The sequence below is a fragment of the Oncorhynchus mykiss genome, chromosome 28 (genome assembly GCF_057628025.1).
Source record: "Oncorhynchus mykiss isolate SJ-2025 chromosome 28, ASM5762802v1, whole genome shotgun sequence".
Classification (NCBI taxonomy): domain Eukaryota; kingdom Metazoa; phylum Chordata; class Actinopteri; order Salmoniformes; family Salmonidae; genus Oncorhynchus; species Oncorhynchus mykiss.
The window spans coordinates 32,535,772-32,549,764 of record NC_143049.1 but is presented as its reverse complement, the minus strand read 5'-3'; the positions used below and the strand labels follow the sequence as shown (position 1 = coordinate 32,549,764).

The window sequence follows — 13,993 nt, the reverse complement described above, 5'->3', positions numbered from 1 at the left end:
CTGAGACTATCGATCACTACAGAATATGAGCAAATCCCAGACGTAGAATTACTAGTCTGCAGCTGGAAATTACGTAAGTCTAGGACAAGAATACCGACAACCGGCGAAACATCTATTCTATAAAACATCCATGTGTACGCCTGACGTATCCATAATTTACATAACCAGAGACTTTCTGTCGGTTGACTCTCCAGCAGACGGACCGGATTCCAACAGAGAAGACAACGACATACAGGTGTAAATATTTACACTACCGTTTAAAAGTTTGGGGTCTTTAGAAATGTTCTTGTTTTTGAAAGAAAAGCACATTTTTGGTCCATTAAAATAACATCAAATTGATCAGAATACAGTGTAGACATTGTTAATGATGTAAATGACTATTGTAGCTGGAAACGGCAGATTCTTTACGGAATATCTACATAGGCGTACAGAGGCCCATTAAAAGCAACCATCACTCCTGTGTTCCAACGGCATGTTGTGTTATCTAATCCAAGTTTATCATTTTAATAGGCTAATTGATAATTAGAAATCAATTTGCAATTATGTTAGCACAGCAGAAATCTGTTTTCCGATTAAAGAAGTAATTAAACTGGCTTTCTTTACACTAATTGAGTATTTGGAGCATCGGCATTTGTGGGTTCGATTACAGGCTCAAAATGTCTAAAAACAAAGTCCTTTCTTCTGAAACTCATCAGTCTATTCTTGTTCTGAGAAATGAGGGCTATTCCATGCGAGAAACTGCCAAGAAACTGAAGATCTCTTTCAATGCTGTGTACTACTCTCCTCACAGAACAGCACAAATTGGCTCTAACCAGAATAGAAAGAGGAGTGGGAGGCCCCGGTGCACAACTGAGCAAGAGGACAAGTACATTAGAGTGTTGAACAGAAGTGCTGATTGTATAGTACGTGTTCTAATGGTACTGTTTGTTTCTGTGTTCAGATACATCAGTGGTCATCATAGTATCTGGGAATGTGGTTATGCTGCTATTGGTGCTTGTGGTCAGCCTGCTCATGGTCTATAGATGTGAATTCAATAAGGAAACAGGTGAGAAACACTCACTCTCACACACACACTGTGTCAAATAAGGGAAATTACTCTTTTCACATCCAGTTTTCAATTCCAAGAAACTATTTGCACGTACAATCATCCTTTGGCCCTGAGAAATAGAGTTCTCATTGTGAACAGGGCTCTCTGTGTGTGTGTGTGTGTGTGTGTGTGTGTGTGTGTGTGTGTGTGTGTGTGTGTGTGTGTGTGTGTGTGTGTGTGTGTGTGTGTGTGTGTGTGTGTGTGTAAAATGTTCTAATCTATGTCCTCTATCAAAGACCCTCAGTTATGGAACAGCTTGCCCTCTCAGGTAAAAGGAGCAAAAACCATTGAGGTTTTTAAAATCACAGTTAACAATGTACCTTTTAGCTTGGCCTTTAATCAGTGACTGTTTTAGGCATCCTCTGTGATTTATGTTATTTTATTCATCCTTTTTACTGCTTCCTGTTTGCTTCCACATTTGTAATTATATTGTTTTAATTATAAATTGTGTTGTGATTTAAAATGGACTTTATATTAAAGGGCAGTGTTGTTAACTTAATTTGATTGGTTTACATTGTTGACAAAAAATGACAATGCATTTTAATTCCATTTTGTAACACAACAAAACGTGGACAAAATCTATGGGTGTGAATACTTTCTGAAGGCACTGTAGCAGATGGTCTTATCCAGAGTGATTTACAGAAGCATTTAGGGTTAAGTGCCTTGTCAACGAGAATGCCCTAGTCAGCTCGGGGATTCAAACCAGCATTCTTTCGCTTACTGGCCCATAGGTTACCTGCCACCCTAACTAGTAAATCATTAACAAATAATTTAAAAGTTGTTTGAAAATCTGTCTATATACAGTATATGTTTTTATTTAATATTTATTGTAGGAATAAATGATTAATAAATGGTGAGTAAACTGTATATAAATGTCTTACAAATTGTTTATTGCCGGACGTTATTATAAAGTGTTACTGAGAAGTGAAATGGTTTCAGGAAGTACGAAGTGAAACAGCAGGACTTCTGTGGCTCAGCGTAGACACACTCACTCTCAGGGGGGTTCTCATACACACTGCAGGAGCAGACCTTCCTGTACTGGGGTGGTAACTGGACATATAAGTATTGAGGGGACTGTAGTAAACAGGGTGTACAGGGTCTAAAGAGACTTGAACTAGCTGGGAGCCACAAGTCATCATGGTTAACCTGCTGGTCCTCACACTGAAGGTTGTCCTCCTCTTAGGTGAGTACATCAGACTGAATGAACACATGTCCAGTGACTCCTCTCTATAGTTGGATACATTTGGTTGTAACATTTTACAGTGTAACTCCATTCACTCACTGATAATGTTGTTGGATAAAGGGGAGGGGACACTGAGGAACACAAGGTCCAGTATGTACTGATGGATGTGATGGTGATCACCAGTTGTGTACCAGACCAGAATCCCCTCTTACAGTATGTGAAATGGAAGCTGGGGTGTTTGTACTGTTTGTAATGAGACTGTTGGTGTGTCCTACAGCTGCTGTGTGGAGTGTGTGTTCAGCAGAGTTGATCACAGTGGAAGGATATGAGGGGGGCAAGGCAGAGATCAGATGCCCTTATAAAGAGGAGTGGAGGAGCCAACAGAAGTACCTCTGCAAAGGGGATTGTTCTGTTTTTAATAAAGACAAAGTTATTAAGACTGAGGCAGGGGAAAACAGTGCTTCTAACGGGAGATACTCGCTGAAGGACAACAGAGAAGAAAGTGTCTTCATTGTGACAATCACCAACCTGACGTTAAATGATGCTGGGAGATACTGGTGTGGAGTGGACAAATGGGGACAAGATAACTACATTAAAGTGAACCTTGAAGTCTCTGAAGGTAGTGTAAACATTGGATCCTCAAAACTTTGTCACTTCCAAACTAAACATATTATAATATACATTCCTAATCAAGCTTCTGCTATTGACCTGAGTCTTAACTTGAGATCCTGCGCATTATTCCATTTTTGTGCACATTATTCATTGACACAATGAATGCATTGTTCTGTTATGCGCATGTAGCAATCTGCAATTGCTACATAAAGTACCAGTCAAAAGTTTGGACACACTTACTCAATCAAGGTTTTTTCTTTATTTTTACTATTTTCTACATTGTAAAATAATAGTGAAGACATCAACACTATTAAATAACACATATTGAATCATGTAGTAACCAAAAAACTGTTAAACAAATCAAGATATATTTTAGATTTGAGATTCTTCCAAGTAGCCACCTTTTTCCTTGATGACAGCTTTGCACACTCTTGGCATTCTCTCAACCAGCTTCATGAGGTAGTCACCTGGAATGCATTTAAATTAACAGGTGTTTCTTTCCTTCTTAATGCAGTTGAGCCAATCAGTTGTGTTGTGACAAGGTAGGGGTGGTATACACAAGATAGCCATATTTGTAGAATGCTGTGGTAGCCATGCTGGTTAAGAGTGGCTTGAATTCTAAATAAATCACTGACAGTGTCACCAGTAAAGCACCCCCACACCATCCCCCCTCCTCCTCCATGCTTCACGGTGGGAACTACACATGCGGAGATCATCCGTTCACCTACTCTGCGTCTCACAAAGACACGGAGGTTGGAACCCAAAATCTCAAATTTTGACTATTCAGACCAAAGGACAGATGTCTAATGTGTGTTGCTCATGTTTCTTGGCCAAAGCAAGTCTCTTCTTATTATTGGTGTCCTTTAGTAGTGGTTTCATTGCAGCAATTCGACCAAGAAGTCCTGATTCACACGGTCTTCTCTGAACAGTTGATGTTGAGATGTGTCTGTTACTTGAACTCTGTGAAGCATTTATTTGGACTGCAAATTCTAAGGCTGGTAACTCTAATGAACTTATCCTCTGCAGCAGAGGTAACTCTGGGTCTTATTTTCTTGTGGCGGTCCTCATGAGAGCCAGCTTCATCATAGCGCTTGATGGTTTTTGCGACTGCACTTGAAGAAACTTTCATCATTCTTGACATTTTCTGGATTCATGTCTTAAAGTAATGATGACTGTTGTTTCTCTTTGCTTATTTGAGCTGTTCTTGCCATAATAGGGACTTGGTCTTTTACCAAATATGGCTATCTTCTGTATCTCACCCCTACCTTGTCACAACACAACTGATTGGCTCAATCGCATTAAGAAGGAAATAAATTCCACAAGTTAACTTTTTAACAGGTGTGCCTTGTTAACTGAAATGCGCTCCACTGAGCGCCCCTCTTCATCCTGGTCCCAGTGGGATTCGTCTCTCCCTGCCCCAGGGATACGATGGGAAGGCTGCGAACTGCCAGGGGTTCCTTCTCCAACTGGACCTAAACCTGGCCACCATCCACCCGGCTCCGTCGTGTCGTGAGAGGGTGTCCGCCCTCATCTCGTGCCTCACCGGGAAAGCCCTGGAGTGGGCCAACGCCGTATGGAGAGAGGGAGATGCAGAGTTTGGACCAGTTTGAGGAGTTCACCCGCTGTTTCCGGGCAGTCTTCGACCATCCGCCTGAGGGTCGAGCGGCGGGTGAGCGCCTCTTCCATCTGAGGCAGGAGACGAAGAGCGCCCAGGAGTTCACCCTAGAGTTTAGGACCCTTGCTGCCGGCGCGGGATGGAACGACAGGGCCCTGATCGACCATTATTGCTGCAGTCTGCGCGAGGACGTCAATCGGGAGTTGGCCTGCAGTGACACCACCCTTACGTTTGACCAGCTGGTGGACCTGTCCATCCGGTTGGACAACCTGCTGGCTACCCGCGGACGATCAGATCGGTGTCTGGTGGATCCATCCCCCCGCACCCCCTCTCCGATACCTACGGAGCTGGGAGGGGCGGTGCACAGGGATACCGGAGGGGGTTCCAGCTCGTGCACCATCTGTGGCCGCAGAGGTCACACTGCTGGTCGGTGCTGGGCTAGTTCCTCTGGGGATCGAGGTAACAGGCAGGGCGCTCTGGCGTCACACCAGTTGAGCCGGCACCATTCTCATCCAGAGTCCTCTGTTGCTCATATGTTTGTCTATGTTACCTTTTCTGAGATTTCCCCGCTTTCCCCAGCATAAGGTGTTCGTCGATTCAGGCGTGGCTGGGAACTTTATAGATAGAGCGTTCGCCTATAGTTTAGGGATCCCCATTGTTCCCGTGGCTGTGCCCTTCCCCGTTCACGCCTTAGATAGTCGACCATTAGGGTCAGGTTTGATCAGGGAGGCCCCCGCTCCTCTGGGTATGGTGACGCAAAGGGGGCACAAGGAGAGAATTAATCTCTACCTTATTGATTCTCCTGCGTTTCCCGTGGTGCTAGGCCTACCCTGGTTAGTTTGTCATGACCCCACTGTTTCTTGGCCACAGAGGGCTCTCACGGGGTGGTCGCAGGAGTGCTCGGGGAGGTGCTCGGGGAGGTGCTCGGGGAGGTTTCCGTTGGTGCTACTACGGTGGAGAGTCCAGACCAGGTCTCCCCCGTGCGCATTCCCCCTGAATATGCCGATTTGGCTCTCACCTTCTCTAAAAAGAAGGCGACTCAATTATCACCTCATCGACGGGGCAATTGTGCAATAAATCTCCTGGTAGATGCTGCACTCCCCAGGAGTCACGTGTATCCCCTCTCACAGGCAGAGACGGAGGCTATGGAAACATATGTCTCCGAATCCCTGCGTCAGGGGTACATTCGGTCCTCCACTTCACCTGCCTCCTCTAGTTTATTTTTTGTGAAGAAGGAGGAGGGAGGTCTACGCCTGTGTATTGACTATCGGGGATACCTGAATCAGATCACTGTGAGGTATAGCTACCCGCTACCACTCATAGCTACAGTGATTGAGTCAATGCACGGGGCAAACTTCTTCACCAAACTAGATCTCAGGAGCGCTTACAACCTGATGCGTATCCGAGAGTTAGACGAGTGGAAGACGGCTTTCAGTACCACCTCAGGGCACTATCTCGTCATGCCGTACGGGTTGATGAATGCGCCATCAGTCTTCAGCCGTTGTAGATAAGATTTTCCGGGACCTGCACGGGCATTCATAGTGGAGGTGGACGCGTCCGAGGCTGGGATAGGAGCCATGCTCTCTCAGCGCTCGGGTACACCACCGAAGCTCCGCCCCTGTGCCTTCTTCTCAAAGAAGCTCATCCCGGCAGAGCGAAACTATGAAGTGGGGGACTGGGAGCTGTTGGCTGTCATCAAGGCCTTGAAGGCTTGGAGACACTGGCTTGAGGGGGCTAGACACCCTTTTCTCATCTGGACTGACCACCGCAATCTGGAGTACATCTGGGCAGCGAGGAGACTGAACCCTCGCCAGGCAAGGTGGGCCATGTTTTCACCAGTTTTGGGTTTACCCTGTCCTACAGACCAGGCTCCCAGAATGTGAAGGCAGACGCATTGTCCCGGCTGTATGACACAGAGGGGAAGCCCATGGATCCCACTCCCATACTCCCCGCCTCCTGCCTGGTGGCGCCGGTAGTATGGGAGCTGGACACGGACATTGAGCAGGCGTTACGTGCAGAGCCTGCTCCCGTCCAGTGTGTCGCTGGACGTCTGTACGTCCCGTCTGCTGTTCCTGACCTGTTGATCGATTGGGCCCACACGTCACTCTCTTCTGGTCATCCTGGGATCGGTCAGACAGTGCGCTGTTTGAGTGGGAGGTACTGGTGGCCTACCTTGTCTAAGGACGTGAGGGTTTATGTTTCCTCCTGCTCGGTGTGCGCCCAGTGTAAGGCTCCTAGGCACCTGCCCAGAGGTAAGTTACACCCCTTATCCGTTCCACAGCGGCCTTGGTCGCACCTGTCGGTGGATTTTCTAACTGATCTTCCACTCTCACAGGGTAACACGATCCTGGTTGTTGTGGATCATTTCTCTAAGTCCTGTCGTCTCATTCCTCTGCTCGGTCTCCCGACGGCCCTACAGACTGTGGAAGCCCTGTTTACACACGTCTTCCGGCACTACGGGGTGCCTGAAGATACAGTGTCTGGTCGGGGTCCCCAGTTCACGTCTAGGGTCTGGAAGGCGTTCATGGAGCGTCTGGGGGTCTCGATCAGCCTTACTTCAGGTTTTCACCCCGAGATTAATGGGCAGGTGGAGAGAGTGAACCAGGATGTGGGTAGGTTTCTGCAGTCCTATTGCCAGGCACGGCCGGGGAGTGGGCGGCGTACGTGCCCTGGGCCGAGATGGCACAGAACTCGCTCCGCCACTCCGCCACTCCTCCACTAACCTCTCTCCCTTCCAATGCGTACTGGAGTACCAGCCGGTTCTGGCACCTTGGCATCAGGGTCAGACCGAGGTTCCTGCGGTGGACGACTGGTTTATGCACGCGGAGGAGACATGGGAAGCTGTTCGTGTCTCCCTTCAGCAGGCCGTGACGCACCAGAGGACAAAGGCAGATCGCCACTGCAATGAGACCCCGGTGTTCGCACCAGGGGACCGGGTCTGGCTCTCGACCCGAAACCTGCCCTCCCGCCTGCCCTGCCGGAAACTGGGCCCGCGGTTTGTGGGGCCATTTAAAGTCCTGAGGAGTGTGAACAAGGTTTGTTATAGGTTACAGCTTCCACCCAATTACTGTATTAACCCCTCGTTCCATGTGTCTCTCCTCAGGCCAGTGGTGGCTGGCCCACTCCAAGAGTCTGAGGTGCGAGAGGTTCCTCCGCCCCCTCTGGACATCGGGGGGGCCCCGGCCTACTCCGTTTGCTCCATACTGGATTCGAGGCATCGGGCAAGGGGCCTTCAGTATCTCGTGGAGTGGGAGGGGTACGGTCCGGAGTAGAGGTGCTGGGTTCCAGCCGAGGATGTGTTGGACCCTTCTATGCTGCAAGAGTTCCACCGTCTTCGTCTGGATCGCCCTGCGACTCGCCCTCCGGGTCATCCCTGAGGCCGGTGTCTCGGGGGGGTACTGTCACGACTTCCACCGAAATCGGTCCCTCTCCTTGTTCGGGCGGCGTTCGGCGGTCGACGTCACTGGCTTTCTAGCCATCGCCGATCCACTTTTCATTTTCCATTGGTTTTGTCTTGTCTTCCATCACACCTGGTTCTAATTCTCACCTGGTTCCAACTTTATTGTAAAGGACCATAGGAGGAGGCAGGTAGCTGGGTCCAGGGGCGGGCAGAAGGTCATACAAAGGGGGACAACAAGATAACAGTACAGGAAGGGAAAAGGCTAGTAATGTCGCCCGGGAGATCAGGCAATAGGTTGATAACAGGAAATCTGTTTTTGCCTGCCTCAATAGCCTATCATACACAGGAGGATTAAATTACGGGAAAAACAGAGCACCGAATAGAAGTGTGTCACAAAACAAACAATACCTCACAATGATGGGGTGCAAAGAACTGAACTAAATAGTGTGTGATAATGACATACAGGTGTGTCAACAGGTGATCAGAATTCAGGTGATTGGGATCTGGAGAGTGAGCTGCGTTCAGGGGATCTATGTGTTTGAGTGTGTGAACCCAGGAGACTTGAGGGTGTGAACCCAGCCAACTTATCTTAGGTCCAGGGCCAGCTCCTTCTTGACCTCTTGGTCAGCCAGTCCAAGTGGATTATTATTTGTTCAGATGGTGACGAAAAATACATATGTACAAAAAAGAAAAGTAGAAAAAAAGCATGCCCAAACTAAAGACTCAAAAACAAACGAAAGGCCTCATGGCCAAACAAAAACCAGCAGCCTCATGGCTCTGCCAGCTGGGACACACCTTAATTGGCAGCACCTGTGTGCAACTAGAAACTTGGCTCAGCATCTAGACTCGGTTGGTGCTGCCACCTGAGGATGTAGTGTGAAAGTGTATCATGGTAGTGTGTTGTTTGTCAATGTCCTAACTCTAACCTTCCCTCCATATCATAACACTATCAACACACAATGGATCCTTTTTACACTACGCTAGTTTGTAAACATATTTTTGTACTGTAAAGAGACAGATCTGGCGTCAAATCTGACTTTGAATCAGATTCCCGCCTCTGAGTGGTATAGTGTACAAGCAATGTCTCTCCGACAACACATCTGTCACCGATTCCCCGTACTCCTGCTCACTCCGTGCACCAGTTCCGGGGGTCTACGTCACCGGCCTCTAGGCGGCACTGAACTGTCCTATTACGCACACCTGGTTCCCATTCCCTCTGATTAGTCATTGTATATATGTGCCCTCTGCTCAGCATTGTGTGGTCGGTTATTGTTCCCATGACCGTTGATCTTGTGAGTACATGTGCAGTGGTGTATTGTGTCCTCGTTATTATGGGTCTCGTCCTGGGTATTTATTAGAGGTTTAACCTCTTGTTTGGGTTACATCCCTGTGTTTTTGTACATGTGTTTGTTTTGAACTTCGTCCCTGTGCCTTTACATGGCATGTTGTATTTTTGGGTGGAGTTAAAACCCCCTATTACGTATTCCTGTCTCCAATCCTTTTCTACAACATCCCCCTGCAAGAACTACTTTAATACCAGTAGACAGCATTTTTTTTTTTTTGCCAAGTGGAAAATTGTCACTTTGTTTTGTGGTCCTTTTTAGTAAAACCAACAATCACCACCAAAACAGAACCTACTACAACCGCTTCAGACCCTGGTTCACCAACTTCATCATCCTTAGCCATCTCACCACCGTCATCCATCTCATCAACGCACAATGGATCTGGTAAATAAGCTCTTATTGCTGTGTTTTTTACTTATTCAATCAGATCAGCTCTGAAAAAGATGATTTGAAAATATCTGTGATTGGTCAAAAGTTGCGTGAACACAGCCTATGAGCCTTAACTACTGTATGCTGGTTTCTCTTTGAAACTGGTTTCACAACACGTACTTTTGTAGTCTAAGTTACTGATTTGGAGCCAAACCTGACTTTAGGTAGTGTGGGACACTTCTACACCAGATTCCCCACTGAGTGGTATAGTGCAAAGACCATGTCTCTCGGACAACCCATTAGATCTTTTTCAGAGCTGATCTGATTGGTCAAAATATCAATTAGTGAAAAAAAAGATCCAAATTGGGCTGCCTGTGTAAATCAGCCTTAAACAAATAGGGGAAAATGTCCACACCTGTGATTTGATGCATTACTTAAGTTTGCATTATGGTTTAGATGAGGAGCTCCTGTATAGTTGAACAGCTAGCCTTTTGGTGGTCTATATACTATGGTGTATGCTAATGGCTGCACCAATGCATGAATGTTGGCCACCACATCCAAGGCTAATGTAAGGATAGGATGTAAACAAAAGATGCACATAAAATGTTACATTTTATCAGAGGCAGATCTTGTTTTACATATTACTGTAAAAAGGCCTCATGTAAGTTAAATTGCTGATTGTGAAGTGTTGGCACTACTTGTGTGTCTGTGTTCCAGGAGCATCAGTGATCATCATAGTATCTATGAGTCTGGTTACATTGCTGCTTGTAGTCGGTCTGCTTATAGTCTACAGATGGAAATGCAACAAGAAAACAGGTGAGAAACGCACACGCTGTCAAAACATAAATGCCCCTTTTCACACTTCATTTCAAATAAATAATTAGCATATTCATGATTGCACATTTCGTCACTATTGTTTTGAGTGTTCTCTTGAGCACTGACTAGTGCATTCTCAACTGACTAGTGCATTCTCAACTAGCACTGATTAAGATTTAGTCTAAAGTGCGTTATAGTGATTTGGAAACAAATAATTAGTTGGAGAACCTTCTGTTATCATTGTGATGTCATCCGATTGACTTTAGGTGTAGTATAACGTTAGCTAGCTAAGAGTGTTAGTAAATTCACTCTGGCTATCTACTCTGATTTTAGAGCACTCATCTGTGACAGGAGTGCAGAATAACTGAATTTACGAACTGCAATACCTGTTGAATATGACCGGTGTCAGTAAACATTGGCAAAAAAACGGCATTAAATTGTTGCAGTTATAGTATCAAAGCTCTAGATAACATGAACAGCCTAACCAGCTCTGCTAGAATGAGTAAAATGGTCAGTGCCACACACTGATCTGGTTCACCTGTCTTTGTGCTTGTTGCCACCCTCCAGGTGTCGCCCATCTTCCCCATTATCCCCAATGTATTTGTACTTGTGTTCTGTTTGCCTGTCAGTTTGTTTTGTCAAGCATACACACGGATTTCCCGTGCTCCTGTCTAGTTCCTGTATTCTTGTTTTGACCATTCTGCCTGTCCTGAGCCTGCCTGCCATTCTGTACCTTGTCACACCACCCTGGATTACTGTCCTCTACCTGCCCCCCTGTTTATGAAACTTTTGTTACTTTGAAACTGTCTGCATCTGGGTCTTCTCCTGAGCCTTGACAGAGTGAGAAATTCCCTCATTTGTGTCGGCAGTATCTAGCAAGTTGGCCAGTTAGCTTGGCCGCTTGACTGCTGTTGTGAAATCAGAATGCTTGGATCAACCCTACTCCTCGGGCAGAGGGTCCAGTCTTCTCTCTGAACTCTCCGAGAGTGAAACGCTCTGAATTTACTATGACAATCTGACAATGTTCTGAATTTACAAATGCCCAGAAAACACTGAGCGCACTCTGACACTCCAGAGTGAATTTACGAACACACCCGTAGTATCATGTTAGCTAGCTAGATAAGAGGGACGGGAGCACACTGAATTACAGCTAATTAACATGAGCATTGCTAGATAGTTTTGACAAACTTTGCTAGCTAATGACGACATTGCCATCTGTCTAAAGTAAATTTGACAACATATTGATTACAATTGTTTCCTACAAAATAGCTGCATAATGGCAATGTCATGCATTTCCAAGCTACTATAGTGTAATTTAGACAAAACACTCATAGCCCCTGTTAAGAATGACTGGGCACCACTTGACTTTTGGGCATCAGTATGGCTGAGCGTCATGAGAATGTTGATGACCATGGCATAACGCAGCTGAGTGACAGAGGTACAAATCATCCTTTGGCCCTGATTGAACAATAGAGGTCTCATTGTGAACAGTGTGCTCTCGGCTCCCTGTTTCTTGGAAATGCAGCTCTCAAATCCACCTGAACAGAATGCTGGAGCCAAATAGTGAGCTGTGTTTTGTCTGTGTTCTACAGCTGTCTCCCCTGCATCGACGGTGAACACTGGGATCAACAGAGAGGTCAGTGTGTGTGCCCTGTTGGTGGAAATGCAGCTCTTAAAACCACCTGAACAGATTACTGGATACCCAATACTGAGCAATGTATAACACACTGTGTAGCTTCTTGATATGCCACACCTGTCAGGTGGATGGCTTATTTTGGCAAAGTTTAAATGCTCACTGACAGGGATGTACAAAATTTGAGAAATAAGCTTTTGTGCATATGGAACATTTCTGAGATCTTATTTCAGCTCATAAACATTTTTGTTACTTTGAAACTGTCTGCATCTGGGTCTTCTCCTGAGCCTTGACGGTGAAGTTCCCTCATTTGTGTCAGAAGTATCTAGCAAGCTAGCCAACTTTAGCCAGTTCGCTTGGGCGCTTGACTGCTGTTGTGAAGTCAGAATGCTCGGATCAACCCTACTCCTCGGACAGAGCGTCAAGTGTTCTCTCTGAACGCTCCAGGAGTGAAATGCTCTGTCATAGTAAATTCAATCTGACAACGTTCTGAATTTACGAATGCCCAGAGTGAATTTACAAACATCTAGTATAATGTTAGCTAGCTAGATAAGAGTGAGGGGAGCACACCGAATTATATCTAATTAGCATTGCTAGGTATTTGACAAACTTTGCTAGCTAATGACAACACTGGCATCTGTCTAAAGTAAATTTGACAATTTTGATTGTTTCCTACAAAATATATGCCTAATGTAGCAGTCATTGAGTGTGAGATCATGCTGTTTAATCAGCTTCTTGTCACACCTGTCAGGTGGATGGATTATTTTGGCAAAGTAGAAATGCTCACTAAGAGATGTAAACAAATTTGTGTACAAAATGTAGACTTTTGTGCGTAGAGAACATTTCTGGGGTCTTTGATTTCAGCTCATGAAACATGGGACCAACACTTTACATGTGTTTTTGTTAAGTGTATGTTCTTCCCTCTCGTAAGTCCTCCCATCTCTCTCCTCGTTTTCCTCCTTTCCAGGGTTGTGATGGTGACTATGAGGAAATAAATGAACAACCCCTACATTCCAACATCTACGCCAACTTACCCACAAGCCCCTCTGAATCTCAACTATGCCGGTCTCAACTTCCACAAGGACCCCAGCTGCCCCAATGAAGCCAGTGCTGTCATTTTAAGAGGGCACTTCTTCTGGTGATGCCACTGTCAACGTTGGTCAAAACCCTACCTAGTCCTCCCATCTACTCCACAGTCCGCAAACCCAGAAACACCTGAGTCACTGTCAACCAATCAGAAGGGACATACACACACTGGCAACCAATCACAGTGACCTGTTATTAACTATGTGTGCCACCTCTTGAATGTTGAGATTTAATTTGAGCAAACATCTGCATAATCTGCTTTATGTCCTCAATCAGATGTGCTACTTTGACTTCTGTCTTTCATGTCTCTGCTCACCTTGTCTTAATGTTTAGGTCACTTAGGCCTAATTTGCATGTTAATATCTAAGTAAATATTGGCTCTGTGATAACATGCGTCTTGGTGAGAGGTGTAGGAGTCAGGCGCAGGAGAGCAGGGATGTCTGAGGAGCGTGTTTAATAATAGTCCAGCAATGCAAATGGCACAGAACAAAAATCCCCAAACTACGCTCTCGAATAATCGTGCAAACACACGGAGGAACTAACACAGTACCGACACTTTACATACACGTGCGTAAATGCGAAAAAAACAACAAACATCAAATACCATCGAACGCAATACACACAAGTCTAATCCTGCACGAATTACGGCAGGTAACAGCTGCCCTATATACCCACAGAAATCAAAGCAATTGAAAACCAGGTGTGAAAAGGAACACAGACAAAACAACCAGAAAAAGAAAAAGGGATCGGTAGTGGCTAGTAGACCGGCGACGCCGAGCGCCGAGCGCCGCCCGAACAGGGAGAGAAGTTACCCTCGGTAGAAGTCGTGACAGTACCCCCCCCCTGACG

The 13,993-nt window shown here is 45.9% G+C and overlaps 1 protein-coding gene across 1 annotated transcript; it reads left to right on the top strand.

Moving 5' to 3' along the window:
• Positions 1 to 2,068: 2,068 nt before the first annotated feature.
• nilt2 (polymeric immunoglobulin receptor-like) lies at positions 2,069 to 13,525 on the top strand (the record flags this gene model as incomplete). Its single annotated transcript, NM_001160492.1, is given in 6 exon segments — positions 2,069 to 2,270; positions 2,548 to 2,889; positions 9,502 to 9,624; positions 10,327 to 10,425; positions 12,018 to 12,061; positions 13,026 to 13,525. Coding segments are annotated over 6 exon segments (789 nt in total). The 5' UTR covers positions 2,069 to 2,224.
• Between the last annotated feature and the right edge of the window lie 468 nt (positions 13,526 to 13,993).